The 26,332-nt window shown below is 40.6% G+C and overlaps 1 protein-coding gene across 4 annotated transcripts in view; it reads right to left on the bottom strand.

The window, feature by feature from the left end:
• sema3h (sema domain, immunoglobulin domain (Ig), short basic domain, secreted, (semaphorin) 3H) overlaps positions 1-26,332 on the bottom strand; it is a 54,376-nt gene that overhangs the window by 4,800 nt on the left and 23,244 nt on the right. For 3 of the 4 annotated variants that reach the window (XM_088290242.1, XM_088290240.1, XM_088290241.1), the window contains 14 exons: positions 23,038-23,100; positions 22,480-22,599; positions 20,259-20,352; positions 20,055-20,174; positions 18,798-18,943; positions 17,814-17,928; positions 5,547-5,616; positions 3,556-3,700; positions 2,843-2,932; positions 2,589-2,718; positions 2,407-2,495; positions 1,910-1,951; positions 1,521-1,678; positions 84-145 (listed from right to left, as the gene is read on the bottom strand). In XM_088290242.1, coding sequence (XP_088146368.1) covers positions 84-145; positions 1,521-1,678; positions 1,910-1,951; positions 2,407-2,495; positions 2,589-2,718; positions 2,843-2,932; positions 3,556-3,700; positions 5,547-5,616; positions 17,814-17,928; positions 18,798-18,943; positions 20,055-20,174; positions 20,259-20,352; positions 22,480-22,599; positions 23,038-23,100 — 1,444 coding nt within the window. The remainder of the gene's footprint in view (positions 1-83; positions 146-1,520; positions 1,679-1,909; positions 1,952-2,406; positions 2,496-2,588; positions 2,719-2,842; positions 2,933-3,555; positions 3,701-5,546; positions 5,617-17,813; positions 17,929-18,797; positions 18,944-20,054; positions 20,175-20,258; positions 20,353-22,479; positions 22,600-23,037; positions 23,101-26,332) is intronic. The other variant, XM_088290243.1, reaches the window with a different exon arrangement.

The raw sequence follows: 26,332 nt of genomic DNA, 5'->3' as shown, positions 1-26,332 counted from the left end.
CTGACGTGTCCGCCACTGCATTTCAGTGTTATGTTGTTATGAGGCTTGCTGTACATATAACACACGCAAAAATAGACCATTACCTCCTTGTCTGACACATTGAGTTAGTGGATCCTCATCCTCGCCCAGGTGTCGAGCATTCCTCCTGCGGAAAACAAACAACATATCACATATTTCAGTGTTCCTGCTCTGTTCATCATTTACCGAGAGTCTTACTGGACTTCCAATGGTATGACAAATCATGCATCATCTAGTTTCAACATTCAGTCATGTAAAGCAAAGAACTGTGGCGATTGCATGTGATTAGACACTTCGGGAGACGTGCTCACAGCATTGGCACAAAATAACTTTTCTAAGCGCTGCCTTGTCCAAATTGAGTCATCCTTATAATTACTATTATATGAAGGTAGCCGAGAACTAACAAAATATTTCAAGGATATTTGATTTTCCGCCCTCCCTTTCCTTCTCATTCCCATGTGTTTTTCATGCATGGGGAAATTCTCTAATCAGTTTCCAACAGTTCCTGATGTTTGGCCGCTAATTTACTTTGTACTCCAGGGGGGTCCCAAGCAGAGGTACAAGACATCACGTAAAGCAGTGTGCAATTGTTGGATTTGGCAAATTAACAAAAAGTTTCATGACACAGTACATTGCAACTTCCGTCCATGATCGATTCTTCAGCCACTATCTTGTTCACTGAGCTGGAACGTGTGCACAAGTACACATTGGAATAGATGGCACTTAACCACAGGGAACATTTCGACAAACAACCACTCATATTGAAACACACATACGAACGGGCATGTGAGAGTCTTCAGTTAACCTTTTGTGAGTGTTTTTCGAATATGCTTGAAAACACCACACAGAAAGGTCTGAGTGATACAGATGCAATTTAAATTTAAAATATTTCCACTTCCAGCTTAGATAAAGTTTGTATTTGTTGCTCGATATATGGGGGGTAAATATTGGCCAACATTGTTAAATGTTCTGTAAAGCGTTTTGTTATCGCTAAAGCTGCTGTGAAAGCGCTCAATAACTAAATATGTATTATATTTTAAATGAGGCATTACTTTTGCTGCAATAAAAAACGTTTTCAAGTTAGGAATCACTAGTCTGTTCCAAGCATTTCATTGTTTTCCTCATGGCCTGACTTGATTGGAGCGTAGAAACTATGTGACCGTCACATTAGATGAGGCTAGGGGGACACAGAGGAGGTCTCATCATTTGCCCAGCACATTTTACAGCCCTCTTACATTATTAGATTGGGAGTTGGCAAAGAGCAAGGACAGTTAAAACGGGGGCAGACAGGGGATGAGTTGGTGGGGGTTCTGTGGTGATGGAAAATGTTTCGCAGAAAGAGATCTGACTTCAATTGTAATCTAAACCAGGCTTCAAAAAAGGCAGGGATGCTTTACACATTTCAAGCCTCATGTGTTTCTCCTTTGCTTCTTAAACTTAAGAAACCCAATGACAAATTCTCTGCGGTTTGCCTTCCGTCAAATTGGAAATAGGGCTCGAACCTGCGCACGGTGGGCATGTAGGGGCTGCAGGCGTGTCCGTCCCATGTGCAATATGGATCTCTGGCCAGGCAACACTCAGCACAGGCTTCACCGTACAGCTCACACTGGTACAGGCCCAGCTGGGAGACCCCTTCCCTGGAGCCCACAAACAACCACTGCTGCATGGAGGGAAGAGGGAAACGTCATGTGTGGCCTAACAGCAGGAAACACTCGCTGATTTCATTGTGTGTCTTTTTGTGAGTGTATATATGTGTGCATAAGATCTCTTTACGACTGTTGTTACCATAGCAACTGTCTGGGTGCGTAGATGAAGTATGCATGTTGTAGTTTGCCTGTCTCTTGATTGAGTAAGAAAAGTATGCTTTGTCAGTTATTGGCTCATCTGTTACCTTCTTCTGAGAGAGTGTCATCACAGTCACTGGTGATTTGTACTGAGGAGAAAACAAAACAATGACAATTACTGCTGTCCTTCTGTATCCTAACGTAATTCAGCTCTGACTGAATGCACTTATCCCCCAAACCTCAAGGAGCGCCATGTACTCTGGTCTAACCAAACATTTAAAATAGTAAAATAAATGGGAGCCTGACTTGAGACCCTGGTGCAGAAAATAACATATCCCAATTAATATCTGGTATAGTTTTTTTCAGATTTATGACATTCAGGCAGAAAATGTTGAACTTACAATTGATATCAAAAAATCTTGGCATGGCTAGCGACTGAAAGCCTGCCCGAGCTACCCTTTCATGGCCTTTTAACCATTCTTGGCAAAATAGTATCCTTAAATTGGGTCAGTGCTTGGTCCAGAAGGACATAATAGAAGAAAAACACCTCATGACAAGCAGTTGAAATGAATCAAATAAAGAGAAAAGAGATGCTGTACACTACCTGGAAGACCTCCAGCTGCTCCAGCGTTACCTCCTGACTTGGACCGTGTTCTCTGGGCAGATGGATGGCCTTCAGCACCAAGCCAGAGTCTACATCAGAAAGATCACATTTTGAAGATTACAAAAAAAATAAAAACCTGGTGGAAAGGAAAACACATATGTCAAGAATCAGGCTCAGTGTACCAGTGCCGATAAAGAGGACATCGTAGGTGCTGTCCACGGCTTCGACTCTGTCCACCAGCAGTTTGCTAAACTTGTAGTGAACACCCACTCTGACAAGAAGGGGGCGCTCTCCCAAGGGCAGCACATTTTCCTACACGAGTGCAGACATTTTCGATCAACTTCAGCACATTTTCCAATGAATGCTTGTCATTTCCCTCAGATTCACCAAAACACAAAGTTATCATTATTGTAATGAAATTAAACAAGAGTTGAACCTCCAGCAGCGGGTGAGTCCTGCTGAAGAAGATGACATCATCAGGATATTCCCTGGTAGAACTGTAGCTTCCATATGTGCTGCTGGGACACTGTGATAGAAAAAAAACAAAGTCAGAGAGTCACTTTTATGACTTAAACTCTACCTATTACGTTATATTGAAATCCCCCACGAAGAAGGTAGTCATTTTGTTTATTTGTGTTTCAAGGCTAATGGGTGTGTCCTTCAAATTGCGCTGAACCAAGATTTTCCCTCGCTGTCCTGTACCATGCACAAACGTGACACGTATGTCACGAAAGTCCACATGTGTCTTGTGTGTGACCTAACATGCTTTGGCCATTTTTTTTTTACTCTGGAATATCAGTAATTGTATATATTTCTGTTTTTATCATGCAAGGTGGAGAGTAATTGCAATATAGAGCCTAGTGTGAGCATACCTTAAGAAACTAATTGTTAGTATTCTCTATGTAATTGTAGACAAGTACCCTACTTAATCAATATTCTGGTTTGTTTGTCAAGAGAATGATACCCCAATAAATTAATGTTGGGCGCCTTTCAATGAAACTCTTGTCTCTGCTCAACTCATCTAGCCTAGTTGGTTTTCCACTTAAACAAAAAAGTATGGATGACACATGCTTGGTGGAGGATTGAACCTTCATGAGTCGCATTGTAAATTATGGTTAGATGAGGACTGAGGTTTAAGTGTGTACTCACAGTTCCAGGACGTGGGTAGGGCACCTTGCCGGTAAACTCTGCCCACTTATACTGCGGCCCCTCTTTGTGCAGAAAGTTCCCTTTAAAAGCCCGAACCACATCCTCCATTCGGTAAACACACACGGCTGAGCCATTGAGGATATCGCTGAAAATAAAAATTAAAAAAAGATCACAAGGAAAGTATAATCAGATGATAATATAACACATTTTAGTAGCCTGCATGAATGACTATCAGAGGGTCTGCTCCCGAAGCAAAGTGGATAATTAAAAAAACTAAAAAAGCTTTCACAGAACGCACTAAAAGTGGAGCTTCTGTGAGTCATTGTGTTTTGTTTTTTTCCAACAACCGCTCGCAGAATATGCACCAAAGTCCATCTTGAAAAATATTCGACTTTCGACACGTTTCGCCACTGTAGCAACTGCACTGCTATTATTGTACGTCTTGAAGTGTTTAACTGGCACAGCAGTGAACACAGCCCTATTAGAACAGAGACCACATCATTGAGATTAACAACCAAACTGAACAACTTAACTGTGAAAGGAAATATTTTCGAGTGGAACAATATAGAACACAAGCCGGTTATTAGTGCGCACTCCCCAAAATGAACGATTTGTACGTGTGTTATGGAGTCCCTTCAACTCCTGCAACGACCTTCATGAAGCGATGCAATTTCACCTCACCCTGGATTTCTGGCAGTTCCTGCTGAGCTTCCACAGATTTTTTGTCAAAACCCTGAAGCAGAACAACTCCCACCTCCCCCGACAGTGTCACCTGTCATCACACGTCTGCTGCTCCTGATTATTCTAACAACATGTGAGAGAAAACTGGGAATGGAGTCAAGATCCCCCTACGGTTACAGTGATGTGCAATTTTTCAGGCACGGTGGTAAATTTGTGAAACAACAAAGTCATGGTCAGAAGTCTAAAGACTAAATGCTACAAAACATAATTTTGAAATAAGCATTATTTGAGTGTGTTTTCACAAACAAGGCAAACAACATGGATGTTTCCAGGCTGGCGCACTGATATTACAGACCACTATCGGCGGTCCTCTCCATGTCTCAAAGTCTGTGTTCGTGATTCCACTCCGACTCGACTCCACTTTCAACTGCACACCAACCTTAAACTGAGACATTTCTTTTGATTCTTCTTCTGTGTGAGCCATCACCGTGTTTTTCATAATTATTCAAGTCTCATAGTATTTGGTTTTAAGACTTGCATATCCAAAACCGAAGCTTAAACAGTCTTGCGATCTAACAAAATACTAAGTCATTTCCTGTATCTGTCCTTTATTTATATTTCTAATACCTTCCAGATATATTTTCTCGAACCGTTATCAGTATTTCTCTCTGTGGGGACCCCGAACGGAAGAAGATGAAAGAAAAAGAAGAAAAAAAGATTAAATGTTGATTAAATTAAATGTTAAAAAAAAATGTCTTGCCATGAGATTTACAGTGTGACCATTGTCCAAACAAAAAGCTACTGTCATAGCAGGAACAGCTATGACGGTAATGTCAGCACCATTTCATAGCATGAATGCGTTCAATTGAGGAGTCAGTGGCAGAAGGTCCTGCAGCCAGTGTGAATCTCACAATATGTTGCATCATCACTGCGCCGCACACACATTGAAGTGCGACCACGGTGGGAATTGTCACAGATGATCTCTTTTATTGCTCTGCGTGTAGAAACTCTCAAAAATCTCATGAGGCATCTCTTATTTGTCGCCTCTATATTCGTAGAATACTTTTTTTTTTTTTCTTTTACAGTTCCTTGACTCATGCTCAAAGCTCTCATGATTTTTGTGCAGTCCTGTAGCTAAATATAACAGCGGCAGTTGATCAATACCCATGATTCAGTGTTTTTTACCCTCCACCTTGTGTAATCTCAGATCTCGGCTCGCAGCGTGATTTCCTGCCGACTCCCACCCACCATCATGCTGGCATCTACCATCATGGCATGCAACACGATTACAAAACAGTGTTGAGTGGTACCTTGAAGTGGTAAACAGGCCATAGATGAGTGGGTTCTTCTTGTCTTTGCCATGGAGGATGAAGACATCCTCTGTGGAGAGAGAATGTTGAAGAGCGATATCAGGAGACACATTCTTAAAGTCAACAGACAGAATTGTATTGTTTGCATTCTGTGACCAAATGATGTGATTGAAAATTTTAAATCACATTAGTGTCCACTGGACATAAAATCGTGGGCTGTAGACAGGACGCGCGCGCTCGGCATAAAAACTGGCACATTTTCATTTTTGTGCCGGAGCAAGTTGAGTTTGGAAATTTGGCAAAACGCCATGCTAGGCATGCCCGAGGGCTTTTTCTTTTACACAGCCCGTACACATCTAATAATTTGGTGATAGAAAGTACACTAGACCTTAGACAGGTGAATGCAGGTCTAAGTTGTGGCGCAAGTGCGTGCAAACATGAATTTGGTGAATTTGACAGACATTAACAATTGGGCTGGAAGGTGTTCTCCAGAGTGTCCACCTGGCAGTGGTAATCTGAGATCACCTTCGTCAACTTTCCATCATTCGCAAGGAGAGCTCTGCATGGTGTTTCTTATAAACGTACTTTGCGTGTTTCCATCTTCTGCATGGACTCCAGCATGTCTATTTCTACACACGTCACAGACTGTGTGCACCTCTCCTGTGCTGAATTCAAAGGGAATGAGCGGGGTTGCTTTCTTTGGCTTGGTAGTAAGTCGACGATACTCACAACCACAAAGGCACGAATGTCTCTATCTAGCTGCATCCATCTGCCAAAATAACAAAGGAAAGAAAACTCCACCCATGTGCACAGTGAGACCGCACTGTGCCAGATTTATGAAAATAGGACTGATAATATCAAATAATTTGATTCCACAATGGTTAAATTTCAGTCATCATGCACTTTCCCCAGAGATAGTAAAATAAAACAACCCCGCCCCCCCCAAAAAAAAAAATAAAAAAATAAATAAAAATAAATCACATCAATCGGCAATAATCACTGGAATTAAATTATTCCAGTGGTCATTTTGCTTTTGATTAATTATCCATTATCTGAACCGCTTCTCCTCACGAGGGTGCTGGAGCCTATCCCAGCTGTCTTTGGGCAGTTGGCAGCGTGCACGACGAACTGGTTGCCAGACAATCACAGGGAGGGCACACATAGACAAACAACCATCCGTGCTCACACTCACACCTTAGAGGCAATTTAGTGCCCAATAAACCTGCCATGCATGTTTTTTGAAACGTGAGAGGAAAACGGAGTACACGGAGGAAACCCACGCGGGCACGGGGAGAACATGCAAACTCCGCACAGGAAGGCTGGTGCGGAAATCGGACCTCCGCACTTTGAGGCCATCGTGCTAACCATGCAGTCGCCTTGTTTGATTTGACTGCAGTTAAATATCCACCAGGTGACGCAATTTGAAATGAAACCATCATATTGCAGAAACTGTTTTCCAAAGTCACGCCATCATGAGGACATGATGCGAGACGTCGGCCTCCTTCATGATTTCCTTTGGCCATTTGAGGCTTGATTTCTTAGGATGCCACGTTAAGGTGGGGTTCTCACACTCGATGTCTGTTCGAAGGCCCCACTCAAAAGGCTGGTCGCTCTGAGTTGAATTCAAAGTTATGCAACTGTAACTTCTGAAAGTACAGCATTCATGAAAAGTAAAAAAAAAAAAAAAAAGAATACACAAGCATGCCTGTTTTACTGTTACTTGAAAACGTTTCTCTTTAAAAATTACATAAAATAAATGACCTTTTTGTCAGCCTTTGCTTGTTGCAAACAAACATCCTATTCACACTGTCGTATTTCAAATACAATAACTCCAGTCACTGTCAATCTTTAATTCATGCGAACTAAGACAACTATCGTATTCATCAGCATGCGGTGTGACTAACTGAGAAAGTTGGCGCCACCAACACCCTGAGTAATTTGCACTCAGGTGTTTTATAGCTTTTTTGTTCCGCTATTATCCATGGCCTCCACACTTTTAAGGGCGTTCATAAGGTCAAGCTCTATATACACAATTTTGTATGTGTGTGTGTATATACATACATGAATGTGTTCAGCGGTTCCTAACTCCCCTTGCCTTTGAGCAAGGCAACAACCACCCCAATCACACCCCATGCTCAGAAGTGCCGTGTTTGCGTGCGCTAGTGAAGGGAAAATGAAGCTTCAAATTTGCTTCATGAACCAGTTGTTGTATTTTTGAGTCATGTAGATGGCACTGTTGGGCTGAAAGCACACTGACTTGCCTTTTTTTAAACCCTTTATTAAAACCAACATTGCTATCTACAGGACGCAAAAATGAAGCAAATTTGAAGCTTCATTTTCCCATCACTAGCGTGCGCTCCTTTCACTCTCCTTTGTATGAATGCCGTGCAACAGTGGAGTGTGAGTTGAAAAGGATTATAATACAATCAAATGTTTTTTTTTAAATAATGACATGATTATGACAGACTAAACAAATCCATGGATGAGTACATAACTGGATTTATATCAACGTGTATTTGTGAGTCTTTGTGTGGAAGAGTGTTTGACTGTGGGGGAGGTGGCGCTATTCTCTTTCTGATGCATCTATCGGTCTGACTGTGTGACCAACGATGCCAAGTTACTTGGAATGAATCAGGAGCCGTTTATAACCAAACACAGTTGGAGAGGCAAGTGCCGCAGCAGCCACAGGAGAATCAACACCTGCTGTCTCACACGCGCACACGCTGGCACACCTCAGTCTTTGGTCTTCATTTTGAACATAGCAGATTGAAGTTGACTGACATGTTGTTGACATTGCATTGCCTCTTACTCAAGCTGTGCGTCTGTTCCCAAAACCTGCAACCTTTTGTCACCAGCATCAGTGCAATTTCATCCGCCCAGGTGAGTGAGTGTGTTGTTGCACTTGGTTTGCTGGATGGCAATTTTGTGCACAAGAGCCCTTTCCACTGGGAAAAAAAACACAGCATGTGTTTATGTTGCTTTTTTTTTTTTTGCTTCAAACCCTTTGTTTTTGAATGGTGGATCTACAACTTCTAATTTCACTGCTATAAAACGTGTTTAGTGTCAGTAAATTGTGCACATCCAGCATATTTGTCATCTTTGTGCAATGCGTTGCAGTTGATTTTGAAATGCAAAAGGACAATATTGCAAAAGATAAATCGACATTTCTACACTGATTAGTCTACACGCTAAAAGCAAACCTTTTGTGTTAATTTGCACAATAAAACAACAAAAAAAGTTATTACTTTTTGCTGACCATGTTTTTAGTCCGCCTTGCTGTGATCATCTACGAGTGTGATGATATCGCGCTTGTGCTACCAAAAGGTAAAGAACAATTTTGATAACCTGTTCTCAAAGCATATCTTTGCGAAGGAAGCAGAGCTGAGATGCAAAAAGTGCCGAAACTCGTGCACCACCGCAGACTGAAACTGAATTCTGTTATTTCTCCTCCCTCCTCTATGCTACTCCCCTCTTCTCTCCCCTCCTCTGATGACAGACAGCAAAGCGTCTCGCTGTTCCCACATTCCTGACGTTCCTTCTGCTTCAGGTGGCCTCCATGGACCCATAGGTCCCTGGATGGAAATTAATCTCACGCACGCATTCACACACTCAAACAGTGTCAAACAGGTTGCAAGTAAAATATCAAAAGCAAAGATTTTGGAGAGTAATTGACATAAGAAGTTAACCAATGCAGTACAAGTAATTAAAGAATTTAAAAACTTGCAGGAAATGGAAAAAAAACACAAACAGACAACTTGCTTTACTGCGAATTCGTCCACAATTTCTCTGGGAATCAAATATTTATTGATTTATTTTTAACATGATGTATTTATCCTACAGTTTGTATTATTGCAATACTACCTCTCAAGTGTGACTCAATGTGCTGAGCAACAGTCCTGGATAGAAATTGGACAGTGAAACCCAACACTGAAAACGCATTGAGTAAAAAAAAATAACCCGATTTTGGATTAAAATTTTTAAAAATGGTCAATTTGACCCAACTTTTTGGGTTCTTTTAGTAAAAAATAAAACATGCATAGTTTTGTACAAAACAATGCAAGGTTTATCAAATTGACCTAAATACTGAATCAGACCGTTTTCGATCCAAAATTGGGTTATTTTTGACCCAAGAATTTTTGGAGTACGGTTTTAGGTATTTAAAAAAAAACCTGTTCCTGAATAATGGTTGACGTCCAAATTTTTGGATAGAAAATCTGTCAGACATCGTCACTGGCAATGTTTTAAGTGACATTTAAACATTCCAAACTTTTATATGAGTTTAAAAAAAAACTTTTTATTTTTAAATCACACCCCCATAAGAAGATCTCAGAATCTTTGGTGTCTATTTGTCTTTGTGCATCCAGCTCTGCATAACAAAAATAGAGAAGACGCATATACAAAGCATTTTTCTTCTCAGGGTTTAAAGAAGACATCTCTCTTATTTACAGTTCTGCTTGACAAAAAAAAAATCTACTTTTATCACAGTGTGACACGCTTTAAATCAGGTGTGATTTAATGCTGCTCTGCCTGAGTTCTGCCTCTGCCCTCATCCTGATGATTTATTATTTAACTTTAGCAAATGTAACATGACCTCCTTCACGCAGGAGCGAAAGTAAAGCACACACACGGACATTCCTCAAACAGAAATAAAACAAATGAAATAAGCTCCTTTTGTTTTGTGACAAAAGTCAAATTAGGTTTATAATCAAGAAAGGAGAAATGGTCAAAAAAAAAAATCAAACATACACTGGTCCATCTATTTAAATATTATATCTATATTATTATTTAATATATAAGTTAAATATAGCGGTGGTACTAAACTTTCTTCAGTGCCTTGTATCAGTTCATACAAGTACCGTTTTTCATGCAACCAATTTATTAATCAATAAAAGCTGGCAAAACTATTTCAAATTGTTTGTATTCTCATGAATTCAAAAAAAATATAAGGATAATAATTGGCGTACACTTGATCAAATAAAAGTTTAAAAAAATTAAATATATTCTGACCATTTGAATATTGAACATTTTGAAACACTATTGAACATTCGGCACCCCTGAGAGGCTCACGACTGCGTTTCTTTGTCTCACCATCTGTCCTCCATTTCCCATTCTCTTTATCTTCTGACCAGGTGTTCAGCCCCCATCATCTTCCTTTCTGCTCAAATCCACCTGAGCTACTCAAGACCCCCCCCCGGGCTGCTCTCGTTTTCTTTGTTTCTCACTTTCACTCCGAACCCACATCCCGCCCTTGTCCTCCCTCCTCGCCGCTGTCTTAATCATTCTATCTCCCCCGTCCATCTGCCTATCTGTCTGTCAGTCTGCCCTATTTTCTCGGGAGTATTGTTCTTGTCTTAGTCCCTCAACAAAAAAAAAGCCATTTCCCCCCTCAGGGAAGATAGTGTTGTCTAGCCTGCAGACCTGCAGTATCAAGCCCATCTTCCTCCTCCGCCTCCTCATCCAAATAATTGTCTCGCCGTCGCCCCCAAGGGAGAGACCCCGATTCCCCGCCACCACCCAGTCACCATGAATGCCAACATACCTTCTTCCCTTTGTGGCCACACAGCTCTCATTGTCTTTTTGTGCCATTAATAGTCTCACTTCAATCTTGTCTGCTCCTTCAGCCCTCCAGGCTGTTGGCCTTATTTCTTCGATTGCTCCATCTTTTTTGTCTGACACATTTGTGTGCCCTCTGGCGACGGCTGACATCCTCCACTCGTTGTCCTTCACAAGCGGCCCGTCCTAAAAGTCCAGACCACTTTACAAGGACACTAATGCTAAGACGAGGCTGTGTGACTCGTTGGTTTGTTGTTCTGATTTAAAATAATCTGGATGAAATTTCAGCATAAAAAAAAATACAATTAGCTTTTGAGTAACATTTTAGTTTGCTCAATTGTCACATGAGTGCAAAAAGAAGTTGTACATCTGTATTATTCTTCATAGTAACAACTTAAAAACAGTGATAAAGGTTAACAAAATGTTTTCTTTTGTGTTCCGGCATCATCATTACCATTTTGCTCATTGTCTTATTTTTGGTAGAATTTCAAACGGTTGACTTCACTGTGAATTTTCAGGCTTACAATGTTTTTTTTTTTTCCAATAATATAATCGCTATCCAAATGATCACTGTTCAACCTTTAAATTCTGTCCAATGACAACCAAGTAATTCCAAAGGTTTTTTTTTTCCTTTTTACAGTATGAAAATATTTTAGTGAGAAGTAATTTGTGAGGGTGAAAATGTGTCCACATGAAAACACATGTTCAACATTCAAAAGCAACTTTGCAACGTGTTCAAAAAAGCTTTTCTTTGCGATTTGTGAAGTAGTTTCTGTCATACACATCACCTCCGAAAACCTTGACGTTGCCCCGACACCTCCACGTTGCCCTCCTCCTTGATCCACGAATGTGCGTTCCACCCCATGCCAATTAACCTCAATCCCCCTCCTTGCCTCGCCATCTCCCCTCACACTCTTTCCGCTTCACTTCACTTGAGTGTGTTGTTTGCGGGGGCAAATATCTTCAGGCCGGGTTCGGTCCTTGCCTCTGGTTTCATCCTCATCCGCCATCTTGTGATGAAATGTTTCCTCGATTTATTGCCACCTCCCTCCTCCAACCATCCCTTCATCATGCTTGCCTCCCCTTCTCATCTTATGTTAGATTGGACTTCTGACCGGCTCGATAATCAGCCCTGTGTGGAGCAGATAACGGCCTCAACTCCCCTTCTAGCTCTCCTCTTGAGCTTCCTCCTCCTCCCTCTCTAACCTCCAACTAAATCTTTGGCTTTAGCTCATCACCCCCCTCGCCTTCCTCCTCTGGTGTGGTCAACACCCAGGCGCTTTAACCTCCACCCTCTCCCTCTTGTCCTGCTTCATTGTTTCCCCTCTTCACCTCCTTTGAAGCCCTTCTTTTCACCTCCTCTTCTGGCAAGCAGCCATTTCCACCCCTCTATCTACCTCCCATGCTGCCTTTGCAAAAACTCTTCCTACTCTTCTTACACAAGCTATGATGGATAGAAGATTCTGATTGGAGGGATCTAAACGCAATCAATCTTCCGTGTTATAACAAAGCATCTTTTCATGCCCACTTCACATAGGAGGTGTTTTGTTGGTGAGGTAATAAAGTATTAAACAAGACTTGAGATTAATTTGACAGTGTTTGTGTTCTGTAGGGTGAGTCATACATGTAAATCCATTTTACATTCAAGGCGCCTATTTCTCTATGTTTCTTTCTTTCGTTGTATGTTCTCGACATATTCCATCACAGTGAGGGTTTGTTTTAAAGCAGGGGTGGGCAAACTTTTTGATTGACGGGCCACATTGGGTTCTAAAATTTGACAGAGGGGCCGGACCAGGAGCAGATGGATGGAGAGTTTTGGTAACCTCACCTCATCGGAGAAAATAATCAATTTAATTTGAAATGAAAGTGAACAAAAGCATGACATGTTTGAAAAACCACAATGTTTAGAAAATAAAACATTAACAATCTTTATTCATTTAATTTTTTTCAAGTTCGGCGGGCCGGATTAAAACGTTTAATGGGCTGCATGTGGCCCCCGGGCCGTAGTTTGCCCACGCCTGTTTTAAAGTAATGTTGGGTAACAGTTGGTGCTTGATTTTACATACATTAAATGCATAGTCCTTTTAAAATACTCATAATAATGTACAGGTAAGGTTACGGACACATTTGCTTATTAGCAATGGTCACTAGTAATTATTTTTGCACAAACCAAATTAAAATGCTACTTAAAACATTCCTTGTACAGAAGTTGCACGATGGCAACACAATAACAGCAGGAACGTTTCTGTTTTTTCCGAGGCATAATAGCACAACACCTTCACGTAAAGTCCCAATGCTTCCTGCGGAGAGTTGTTTAATTTTTGAGAGGCATTACACTTTTATTGCCTAAAACAAATGTATTATTTGTAAACAAGAATGGCTTCCTCATGTTTGTGTTAGTCAGAATTGGGGGAATTCTTATTCAAACAGATGGTCGTGATTTTGTATTTGGATCAAAACTCCAGAGTCACACATTAGCTCTCCGCAACAAAAGCAGACAACAGCAGAATAGCTTTCTCGTGTCTGCTAGTACTTACCAGAAGGCATTTCAGTCAAAAAAGGCAGTGAGAATGTCATCCACTAGACATGAAACAGTAAACACGCTCGACTGTCTGTGTTTATGGTTGAGTGGACGTTTGACTCACAGTTTCACGTGTTGCATCAACACTCAGAAGCACATGAGTGGAACCAAGTGAGTGCATGCTGTATGAATTCACAATGACGTACGGCAATCTTGTGCCATGGGGGAGTCATTACTTCAAATTAAAACCAACTGCACCATACTTGTGTCCACATTAAGGATGTGTTTGATAAAGAGGATATTTTCCTTTTTGAAACAGCTCGTTTGTAAAGTACACCTTATAGTCAGCAGGAAATTAGTGGAATCTTATATCAATTAATTTTATCGTAATTTGGGAAATTATTCAAATATGTACATATTTTAAACTATTTTGATTTCATTAAACCTAATTTTTACACACTAATGTCAAAAAACTGTCATGCATAACGTCGCATTTTACTGGACTCCAGCAAATCGCATGATTTCATTTTCATTAGATTTATAATAACGTATAAAATAGTTGGACAAAGGTACCGGTACAAACTATATTAATATTGCACTTAAACATTGTTTTTTTTTTCAGTAAATTTAGGTTTCATTCAGGCAACTGTTTTGTGAATGTGCAATGAATTACATATTTATTGAAAATTGTCCAGTTCAAATTCTTGTGTGTTGCATTCGTAAACCTTGACAGTAACCTAGATGCTATTTCGAGTCAAGAGTCATAACATTCATCCAATAATGTTTATGAGCAGCAGCTCTGTGTCTATTCAGAAGACTGTGTAAACAGTCCTGCATTAGATGAGTTTGACACATAAACCCAGACGCGCCTGGCGAAATTCATAACCAAAGATGACTTGAGTAACATGTTGGACTATAAACAATCCAGAAGTTCTGCAAAAGCCTTTTAACATTGCGTTTAGACATACGTTAAGGTTCACAACCCAGCCTTGTCCCCATGGCCTACATACATGGAAATGGCCTTGACCCCTGAAGCAAAGGGTTATGGGAATGCTTCTTATGGAGGTTGTTTAGTGTCACCTGACCACCTCACAACCTCACACAATCACACGTACATCCAGGTGTTAACCACTGTTCCCCACCATGAGGGACCAGCAGATGCCACAAGGCTCTATGGAATTTGTAGTGTTTCTGTGTGGTTAAGCGTGGCATAAACACAGCACTGACAGCATTCTTAACCTGATGGCTTAATCCCTCGCGTAGGGGCTTGCGGTTTTTGCAAGAGTGTCTGTCTGTTTGTGTGGCTCACAAACAAATTTCGATGCAATTTTATCAGATGGCTAAAACAAAGAAAGCCACGGGTCCGCTGGGATGAAATATTTATGTTGCTAACGAGTCCAAAGTCTGAGTTTGGATGTGCTTGCGATACTTGTGAGTGCAAGTTTGTGTGCCTACATATGGAGCTGACAACGTGCAAGGAACAGACTTTATGCATGATTTATTCAATGTCTTAATGTACACAGCATGCTCATTCAGATGGGCGCGTTTAGTTTTCAACAAACATAAGGGTCCTGAAGTTTACTTTGTGCGTCCTCTGTTAACAAAAACTGCAGATAAGAAACCAGTCCTGTCTCCACACACTCCAAATTTCCATGTTTTCTCTCTGCATGTCTCTACAGCCGTGGTCCTCCACCGCGGACCGGTTCATACAAGTCCTTAACTTTTGCGGGCCGCCAACTTTTGCTCACTGCATTATGTGTATGACATGCATCAAAAGTACGATGTAACGGAGAGAAGCAAGTCGCTTTTCAAAATAAAATATTTTTCAGCCTGGAATAACAAATGATCAAGAAGTGTTGTTTTCTTTTTTTTTTTTTTTCACGGCCAGGTCCAAAGTGGCTATGTAGAAAATAAGTCTGCACCTCTCCAAATGTATAATTTATGTAGCAAATGCGCACTATTTGAAACCAAAACAAGTGTTTCAAATATTGAAGTTGAAGGATGTCAATTTGTTTTAACGCTATAAAATAGAGTATATTTCTTTAATAAATTTAATCAAGCTTGGTTTTGCAGTTAAGGGCATTGCTGGCAGACACCTGCAAAGGCACCCTTCATACATTTAAAAGTCTTTATGGAATTATTTTTATTGATGATGAGCTCTCCAGTATCAGTATCAGTGTTAGTGTGTGGATAAGAGGAATATTGCTCCGAAAATGTTGTATTCCAAACTGCCTTCAGGCTCCACTGGAGTGTTTCCTACATCAGACGGGATCTGGTTTGCAATTCTTGCCTCCAAAAATAAAATTGCATGACTTTGGGCCCTATTTTGGTGGCCAGGCGCTTGAGCGCTTGGCATAAAAACGAGTGCATCTTCATTTTCATGCCGGGCAAGTCTAGTTTTCCCATGTTTGGGACTGCTTTGTGCCTTTCGAGATGTTCTAGTGGATGGAGTTGCCACGCCCCCGGCGCATCTGGCAATTTGGGGACATAAAGTAGGCTAGATTTGAGGCTTGAAAAAAGCAGCTGCAAGTGGTGGGGCAGGTGGCGTAACGGGATATTGGTTGATTTGGTTGAGGCACAGGCTGACAGATTCTGCGCTCTGCGGCCCTTTGAGGTGGATGTCATTGTATTTCATTCAGAAATATGACAACAGGATGGGCTAATCCATCTGAATCATTGTAGAAATAAATTCATTGAATGTTATCATGATTATTGTAAAAATATTGTAATAGCACACCCCTGACCCACCGGGCGCAATTATTCAGGGCTCTCTGTAAAAAAAACAAAAAACAAAGAGGAACTTCAAAATTTTAATGCTTGTGAGCGCAACGTCAACCAAAATTTTAGGGACTCACAGAAAACCGATCACTTCTGATCGAAAATTAGAAATTTGATATGAAAAATCGCTTGCACAATTGCTAAAGATTATTACGATGACAACTGTTTCACACAGCATGGAAATTTTCCTTTTTCAGTTTTTTTGTATTGGGAACGTCCTCCATTTCACATGCTTCCTACTTTCCTTCCCCTGGATCTTCTTTTTATCAGGCATCTTTTGTTTCCTGACCTCCTTCCTTGCCTTTTTCCTCAAATCTGCTTTTTATTCATCCATCTTTACATCCATCTTTTACTAAATCTGACTTTTCTGCCTTCCATCACACCTCTATTTTATTTATGCCTCCTTCAATCCATCTTTCCTTCACTTAAACCTGCTTTGCTGCCTTCCTTCCTTCTTCCACTTCAGATCTGCATTTGTTCTCCTTTCCTTCCATTCCCTCCTACCTTTCTTTCTGTCTTCACCACTCCATCCACTTTTTTATTTAGCTTTTTTTGTTTTATTTTCCTTCCTTTGCTTAAAACTACCTTTCTGCCTTCTGTACCAGTCCAAATACTTTTGAATGCAATTTATTTGTTCTTGACTCAAATTTATTGCCATTCATCACAGCGTCATAAATAAATAAATGAATATACCAACTTTGGGCCCACCCTGTCTATGCTTGTTAATGTTGCACAAACGTCTTTGTCACTGGTCTTAAATAATTTGTTTCAATATAAGACTGAACTTTTTAACATTTCCTTTTAAATTCGCAGGTTGACTTTTGTTTTACTTGTTTGATATTTTGCAAAAAAAAACAAAAAAAACACACCATTTAATTCTTTTAGTTTTTCGGCATGCCCCATTTAAAGTGCAACATATGACCTACGCTGGATTTGTTCTTTCGCATTGCATAAAACGACTCAAATTGTTGCTTTTTGCTTAAACCACAGACTGAGGGAACCATACTGAATAAAAAGAGAACTCGACAAAGTGAAGACACACCAGCATAGAGATGCTCCAAACCACATGCACAAACCCCCAAAGGACACTTCTGATAATGAACAAAACCACAGCAACTAACTGTTGAGGCCAGTTGCCATGGTTACTAAGGCTGAGGCACGTTGACAGACTCAAGGTGACCGACACGGCTGTTGATCACCGTGGTAACAGCAGAGCTATTCAGATACACAGAGGTTGGGGCTTGTACACTTTTACATCTCTTTCAAGCAAAAACTTGTTGCTTCACACTCAGCTCAACATATGCACAACATAAAAAAAATTTACGAAGTGATGGTAACAAGGTTGTTACTGCGACTAACAGTGACATATTTTAGTTTTACTGCACATATGAGGTTTTATTACTGATTGTACTCACGTAATTGGTCAAAGTGTGTCTGCAGGCCATCTGGTCCTGGGACTGAACACACCAAACGAGCCTTTTGGAAGGTGCTCCACTTGTTGACCAAACTCCTCTGGCCACCAATGTCATTCTGCACACAAAAACACGGAAACAAATCACATTCAAATTAAAAAATAAATAAATAAAAAATCACGTCAAAGCTGTTGAAACAGTGTCAAGACTTTCCAACTACCTTTACCCAATGACAGTACAGGTAGCTCAAATACAGTGGAAGTTCTAAAATCAAAGTCACAATATATTTTATTTGACCACATTTTTCTGAAAGTTACAAAAGCAAACTGCTCTTGAGAGACGGCAGTTTACTGTATTTCCTGGGAATTTAGCTCATTGGGCATTTAAAGACCTTACTGGTCGAGTGTGTGTTGCTTTTTTCTAGCCTTTTTGGGGCATTTTTTTGCGACACCACACAGAAAGGGTAGCAGAGATGGCTAAGAGAAAAGCTGTGAGGAAGACCATAAAACTAGAAACGGAATTTAAAGAGACGTTGAAAGCATAGCAAGCAACCTGGCTGCTCGTTACAATATGGCTAAGTGAGCAATATCAATTATAAAAGAAGTTTAAAAAAATGACAAAGAAATAATCCTCCTTTGTTTTTTTTCAAACAGAGAAATTGTGGAAAAAAATTTAAAAAATGCAAACATCACCACACATAACGATCAATCCGAGAGCAAAAGAGGATGCAGCAGATACAGAGATAGTCACAAACATAAACAGTCTCAGTGTGTGTGATTATCTATACGATGTGGCAGGAACGTCCAAACAAAACTTTCTCCAAAAACACACACCTCCACGGACTCAGACACATGCACCGCTAAGCACGTATCTGACATGTGCAGGCAAACACTTTCAAATAAACAAGCAGTCTGGGGTTGATAGAAGCATGTAAACAAATACAGCTGGCATCAGTGAATTTTGGACACAAACATCTCGGCACCTTACCTTGCACACCCGGGCCACTCTGGAGTAGAGCACCTTGCCAGCGGCCCCTTCGGCCTCCTGAGCGCGCTCGGTGAAGAACACGTAGACCTTATCGTCTTCTGGATTATCTGTTTCAGACAGTGGCGCGACCCGCACAAAATGGGCATCTGGCGAACGAAGGACATTGAGGGGGCAGGGGGGGTGAAAAAAAAGTTCATCTGTTGCGTAACTTGCGACTGATTGCACATTTACTTGTTCACGAGCAAATGCAAGAGCAAGAGGGAGAGAAAGAGCGATCGAAGTTCATCTTATACACAAGAGAAAGTCATCTTGTAGTGTATCTGTTATCAGCAGCAGACGACAGCAAAACACTAGGCAGCGTTCAGGAGATGGTTTGACATGGATTCAATCATATAGAACGTCACTCAGCTACAAAAACGTTGACCATTTTCATCATTGTTTACTCTACAACGACTGGATAAAAAATACAAAGGCCCAGCTGGGGCTTCGGCGTTACCATGTAATAGTTTGGATACACTTGCAACATCACAACACCAATTAAGTTTGAGAGTGATGCCACAATGTTATTGTTTAATCTAGAGCTCGCCAAGCCCATATTGGCCACTGGCTAAGATGTCTTCATCACTTAAAACCACTTTTATTCTAACACTGATGCTTTCACCACTGGACGCCTTCATTGCTTCGCTGACATTTTTCACATGTTAAAGAGTCAGTTGTATATGTATTGTGTATTTCAGATTGAGTTGATCGAATTCATTCTGTTAATTCAAATCAGTTTTTTGTTTTGTTTTTTTACATTGTGCTAAATCACAACAGAAAATGTCGCAGGGTACTTTACACATGGAGAAAATGCAGAAACAGAATCCTCACTTTTTAGGAGACCAATGAAGCCCCACAACTGCATAGCATAAGGGTGTTGATGTTTGATTGGGCCAGGAATTTTTAAGAATTCCAATAAAATAAATAATAAAACAATAAGCAGACAACAAAAAAGTAAATGGAACTAGAAATCCATTGCTGTGGACGACCACAAGTATCCCATCAAGAAACCTTCAATTGTTTAGAATATGCTGTGAATCGATCATAAATTTCAACAAAACACAAAGGAGCCTATAATAAAGTGAATTCCAAGGGAATTGTTCATGATCTTTTGAATGACATTGAACTAAAAAAACAAAAACATTTCCTGACTCCCTTAAAAAAGTTTGAACGAAAGGCACATGCTGTTGTTACTTTTAAGTATGTTTTTGTTCTTACCCTGCAGCCAGGTGGAGTCGTACTGCTCGGTGCGGATGACATGTCGGTTGCCAAGACTACGGAAGAAGGCAGAGTCTCGGCTCATGAAGTCTGAAGTAATGCCAGCATACAGCTCTCCATCTACACGACATAAGAGAAACACTTCAGCTCTTCAATCTCCGCTCCAAACCTCACTGAAGTCGTGCTTTGAGAAGACCAACTTACCGACGACCGCTGAGGCTGTTTTCTGAAAGGGGTCGTACGGACATTTGCCCTTCCCGCATTCAGTTTGGCTGTACGAGAGGGTCTGCTGTCCTGACTGGAGACCCAAACAGAGACACGGCTTACTTAGTTTTGTATTAAATCTAGGCTATGAAGGAGAGTTTTTTTTTTTCCTGGAACTGGCTAATCAGACTTTATTCCATACAACACACACACACACACACACTTCCCACGTGCTAGTAAATGGCAAATTGGGGGTTAGTAGGCTAAGTGGAAGGATTTTAAAAAGCGTTAAGTCTAGTCTTAAACCAGTCAGCACCACTAGTTCCTCTAAGCACCATGTCTGAACACCTGCTCTGATCTTGCATGGTCTTTCATGGGATTAGCTGGTCCCACATACAAAATTCACACACGCACGCACAAGTTACTCGACCACACAGTCGCACAAGTGGCAGGAAATTCATGTGTATTCATAATGCCATTCATACTATCGAGAACTAAATAGTGGTTTTACCCATTTATAAACATGACAAAAAGCTCCAAATACATTTCTCTAATCTTGGACGAATGTCACATTTGCAGTCCTGACGAGTGAATTCACTGAGTTGTACCTTATCAAATCAAAACATAATCCCATGGAAGCAAACCGAGTACAATTATTACACTTTAAAATGTACCGTCCCCCATGTATCAAAGTACGTATCAAAATGTTTGTTAATGGGATGACATTTACATTCATATACATATAAAAATGGGGTGTACATTTCTTATTTGACGTAGTAAAGATGAGACGGAATGAACTGTGGACCAAGCATGGGCATAGGGGCAGACAACACAGTCACAGTGCCTGATAGGCTTGGGCATAGGGGCCGTTGCTGGAAGTAGGAACACACACGGCACAACAACAACAACGTTTCACAGAAAATAAGAAAACATTGAGGCACGGGTTGTGTTACCCGATTTTGTTGAATTTGATGGAAGTACAGGGTGAGCTCTGAGGATGTTTAGTGGATGTCATTGAGTTTCATTCATAACTATGACAACGGGATGCATTGAACCCTCAGGATCATTGTCAAAATCAATTCGTTCAATGCATTGCAAAATCTGTCAAAATGCAGAGTCTGGATGGAAACACCACGTCAACCTGAGTAGAAATCATTAAGAATTTTGAAAATTGGATGAAACATTGCTAAGAAATTGAGCTTTTTGCCTAACAAAAAGCTGGTCAAAATAGCACTTTCAAATTCAAGTAAAATAATATGTATACCTTCATTATTTCTCAACAAACCTTCATACATGAATATACTTGGCCATGCTAAATTCAATTTTGAACGTATTTTGTTTTAAAATGCTCATTTAAAGGCATTAATTAGCATACATTGACAAAAAAAAGTTGCATTGTGTTCAAGGGATGGACTGAAGTTTTTTTTCCAAGCGGAAAATAATGAAGCTAAGCTTTGTGCTTTGTGCTAGATTTGCGCTGAGCACAAAAATAGAGTCCTCCACGGTAACATAGAAGTGGCTGACAAAATCATCAGCAGCATCTGCATTCTGAGTAGGAGGTTTGAGCATTTAGGATGACGTAAAAATGTGTAACCGTATTACATTTCGAAAATGTACTACAGTGTACAGTATTTACAAGAATAGACATTCTTTCAGGAAGTGATAACTATACAAAACTAGTTGGGAAAAAAAGTGAATTCGAAGCATTTACATTGTTATAGAGGAGTATGCAAAAGCCTTCAGCAACCGCTCATTTTGTTGTTTTAATTAAATCTTTCCCAGTGCTCATTTCATAAAACAGTTAAGAGTGGGATTATAAACAGCACAAAAACATTTCCCCAAAAAGTTTTGTGGCTCGGCAGTCCAGTTTCAGAACACCCTAAGACTTTAACAGAACAGTATATCAAAAGAAAACATTTCTGTGGTTTCCATGCATGTGGTTCTATTTGGCATAAAGACGACCTTTTATTCAGTTACACCGATAGCAGCATGTGGTGCAATTTCCTTGCAATCAATTGATTATCATCCAATTGTGTCTTTTGATACTAACGTTATCTTAGCCAAAATGTGCTGGTGTTATTGTATAAAGAGCTAGTCTATAATTCCCACTGCTAATAATAACACAGACATAAGGAAATTGTGATGGATGGATGGATGGGAGTTAAAGCTACTAAGCCGGGCCAGCCATAATAATACCACGACTGTGTGTTTGCAGTCAGACCTGTTGGAAGACGCTGGTAGCTATAAAAGCACATCTTGGGTTGAAGGCCCCTGTGCCGCACACATACAGGTGAGTCTTGTTGAAGGGCTGCAGGACTCGTAGGAAGTTCGCACACTCCATCTGGATAGGGAAAGTCATATGATGTAGAAGTTTTCAAAACTGTTTGAACTATTGTTATTAAAAGAATCTATTATCATCAAATAGCATGTGTTTCTCTGTAAGACAGCAACGCAAGCTCAGGTTTCAACTCACACAAACAGGGGATTAAAAGCGAGGAGGAGCATCACCTGTTTTTAATTCCCTAGAGTTGTGTGAGCGTTGTTTTTCAGAGTTGTTTTTCTGCATGAATACATTTTGAAACTTTTGACAGTTTGAATTATACTTCAATGAAAAAAAAGTGCATCCGACACCAAGGCGAAGATGAAAAATATCTCAAGTGACTCCTGCCACAGAAGTATATTTGCATTGAAGTGTGTACCACAAACACACAGGAAGTAAAACAGACTTATACACTGTGGCTGAGTTTATGTGTTAGTGTGTTTGGGTATGCTGATTCACCTCTGGATCCTTTCCTGCCATTAGACATTCTTGGACCCGCTCCGGACTGGCAGGCCAATGCAACTGGAGAGTGAGAGAGAAAGTGAGATTGAACGAACGCTTTCACTCTTCACTTTACATTTCACTTCACAGCGCTCTGGCAGTGGCAGGTGCTTTATGAGGAGGAGAGGCAGCATGAGTGGAACACTAATTTAGAAAAAAGAGGTCAGGAGGAGAAGAGGCAGGGCTGTTACCATAGCAACCAGCCAGCCTACTAATTAAGCTACTGATTGACTGACTGTGCTGACTAATTTGTTCATTACAACCATTTAGGATTTACAATTACTTTAAGCATCATACATAAATCAACATGCCAATTTTCTTTGAGCATGACTTGACACTGTTTGAACACCATTTGCAAGTCAAAAGCGGAGCAGAGCAATACTGAGTTTTGGTGGATTCAGGCGATGAGCTGTAGTTAACAGTTTAACATATTTGATTGTTGGGTGAAGTTTTGGGTATGGCAGCGGCGGGTATTAGGATTTGTCAATCTGACTGCTGCAAGCACACATACGGTACATGTGCGTAAATTGACGAGTTTGGCAGCTTGGTGATGTATAAAAATATCAATGGTGTCTTTGTAGTGCGCTCACATAGACGTCACAGTCCCCATTCATCTTTTTTAGACTCACCAAGTAGGCACTCCCAAGCTCCGCTCCATAAAGACAGTTGCAGTACAAGGAGTGGGATGAGCAGTGGCTCATTTGCATGAGACATGTCATAATTCAGTAAGACAGTCCAACTAGGAGTAATGTTATTTTGTGACCATTAGAAGTTTTCAATCTGATCAAAAGGCCATGACGAGGTGTCCCTCAAGGGTCAGTCCTTGGACCCCTTTTGTTCAAACTTGTGTATGCTACCCTTGGGTCAAATTCTTCGGAACGCAAATGTTGGTTATCGCGGCAATGCCAATGATACGCAAGTCTAATGTATGTGCGTAAAACAGTTCAATTATGGTGTTGTGTCTCAAACTCCGGTCCTCGAGTGCCGCTTTCCAGCCTGTTTTCCGTCTCTCCCTGCTGCAACACACGTTATCGTTATCAGGCTGCTGCAGAGTTTGCTGATGAGCTGATCATCGTGCCGTTTTGTTTATTGACGTGGATGAGACTGGCGAGTTACTACGAGGGAAGTTGCTGGGAACCAATCACACGCCTTATATGAGCGACCGTGGGTATGTACAAACCCTCTGAGTCAACTCATCTCTTAGAAACAACACGTGTTTATGCAATATGGCTGCCGATATGGCTGTATTTTTTTTCTCATGTTTATGAATATTTTGGAGAAATTGCAAAGCACTGAAGCCGCAACACGAGAAGAGCGAAATGGTGAGGGAACTCTGCAGGCTTCTAAAGAATTTCCATTATTTATTACCAATTTTTTTCCAAAATCTTAAATTCTTCTGTGGGTTTTTTGCCCTTTGTCTTTAAATGTCTTAAATTCTTTTGTTTGTAAAAGTCTTTCAATTTTGTATCTTATGTGAAGCATATTGAGTTCATTTGTGTATGAAATGCATTCTATACTGTAAATGAAGCTCCATTACCTTACCATGCCCTTAATTTCAAGCCCGCTTTTTAAAAAGAAAATTCAAGCACTTGCCTCAAGAAATGCCAAGGATTCTCGCTACATATGGGATGACTGCGATCCAAGTTGCACTTGACTGACAGGTGTATGGTCATGCTGTTTTTATTCAAGGTCAAAACGAACAAATGTAATGAGAAGATTTTAAAGAACCTGAGAAAGCTGCATATTTCTAAGTCAAGCCAGACTGTATTTCTTTGTGATGCGTTTGAAGTTTAACGCATGGATAAAATGATTTTCTTGGATACAGCAGACGAAAAGGAAAATTACATTTTGTCTGCGTTCCGACAAAAGCACAGCATCAGCATTTTGTACTGCGCGCCAACATTTTGCCGAATTTTTTTTTTTTTATCATGAAAGCTTATCCTCACAAACGTCTACGATTCCACTTTTTTCCGCTTATATCTCAACATATGATAACTGTTGATAACTGAGTGCCATCTATGTATGAAGTTCATGAGATTTTGATTGTGGGGGTCAAAATAAACCCAGGCCATTCAAAATGTTCAATCTTTTAAAATTGTAAATGCAATCATTGGAACTGATAATGTGGTAAGTAAACTACAAAAGTGACGTCATGACAAGTGCGGGTGCCGTCAGGAAACAATCTTGGATGTCAAGTAATGGCTCCCTGATGTAGTCATTGCAGCACTGCCCGATGGATAGTTGATTAGATTAGAAACCACAGTCAGCCTTATCGCCACATACCACACACTGGCAGGAACCAGCATGGACCACCGCCAAAGGATTCTTACCATGCCAAAATGCCATTTAATGGAAAAGTACCTCTTTGTGGGGAAGTGAGTGTAATTGAAAACTGGGGGCTTTATATGCCAGACAGCGCAGCTATGCTAGAGTGTAAAAACTGGCGTATCCAGATTTCCGAGCCAATGCAAGGTGGATGCGCTTGTTTGGGAATTAGCCATGTTGCCCTTTCTTTTGGCTTACGCTTAGCAAATTTGGAAATTTGGTGGCGGAAAGTAGACTAGACATCACGCCTACTGGACGTGGATCTAACTATTGGCACAGGTATTGTAACGTCATTTTGGTGAATTTGATCGAGGTGCAGGCGGACAGGTGTGGTGGATGTCATCGTATTTCATTCATAAATGTGACAACATATGTATAAGTACAAGAGATAAAGAAGTTAGAGTTCAGGTTTTTTTAATCTATTCAAAATTGTATTCACTATTTTCTATGATCTGATTAATGAGCATATTTTCGTCAAATGTTTGACCGAAGTATCCTTGGAAGGATACACATCATGTCTAAAATTAGCAGTGTTGCATATAAACACTCAAACTTGCCCAAATATGTGATTAACTTCAGATCTTGTGAAAAGGAAGCAGCAATTATCACATTCAGGCCTGAAAAGATGAAAAGGCTGTTTATGTTAGTAGAGAAAATAAACGGGACTGATGAGAACGTGGCAACACAGGGGCGTTGTATCTCCACATGGAAGGGAGGTAAAAATACTGCAGACAAGTTGGAACGTCTTATAAACAGACCATAAATATGGCACATGACCCTCTAGCTAGCAAAGAGTTGAGCTATGTCCTGGCTGTGACAATTTATCCTGGCGCTGGCTGCCTGCCTGGCAGAGTGGGCGGCTGGTCAGCTAACTCGCTGCTGTTAGTCTGCCTACCTGCTTACTTGCTTGGACCGCTGCTCGCATGCG

Source organism: Idiotropiscis lumnitzeri, chromosome 3 (assembly GCF_059441095.1).
Source record: "Idiotropiscis lumnitzeri isolate Australia: NSW breed Sydney's pygmy pipehorse chromosome 3, RoL_Ilum_1.0, whole genome shotgun sequence".
NCBI lineage: Eukaryota > Metazoa > Chordata > Actinopteri > Syngnathiformes > Syngnathidae > Idiotropiscis > Idiotropiscis lumnitzeri.
Note: the sequence above shows the minus strand (reverse complement) of the source record. Positions and strands in the feature narration are given on the sequence as shown.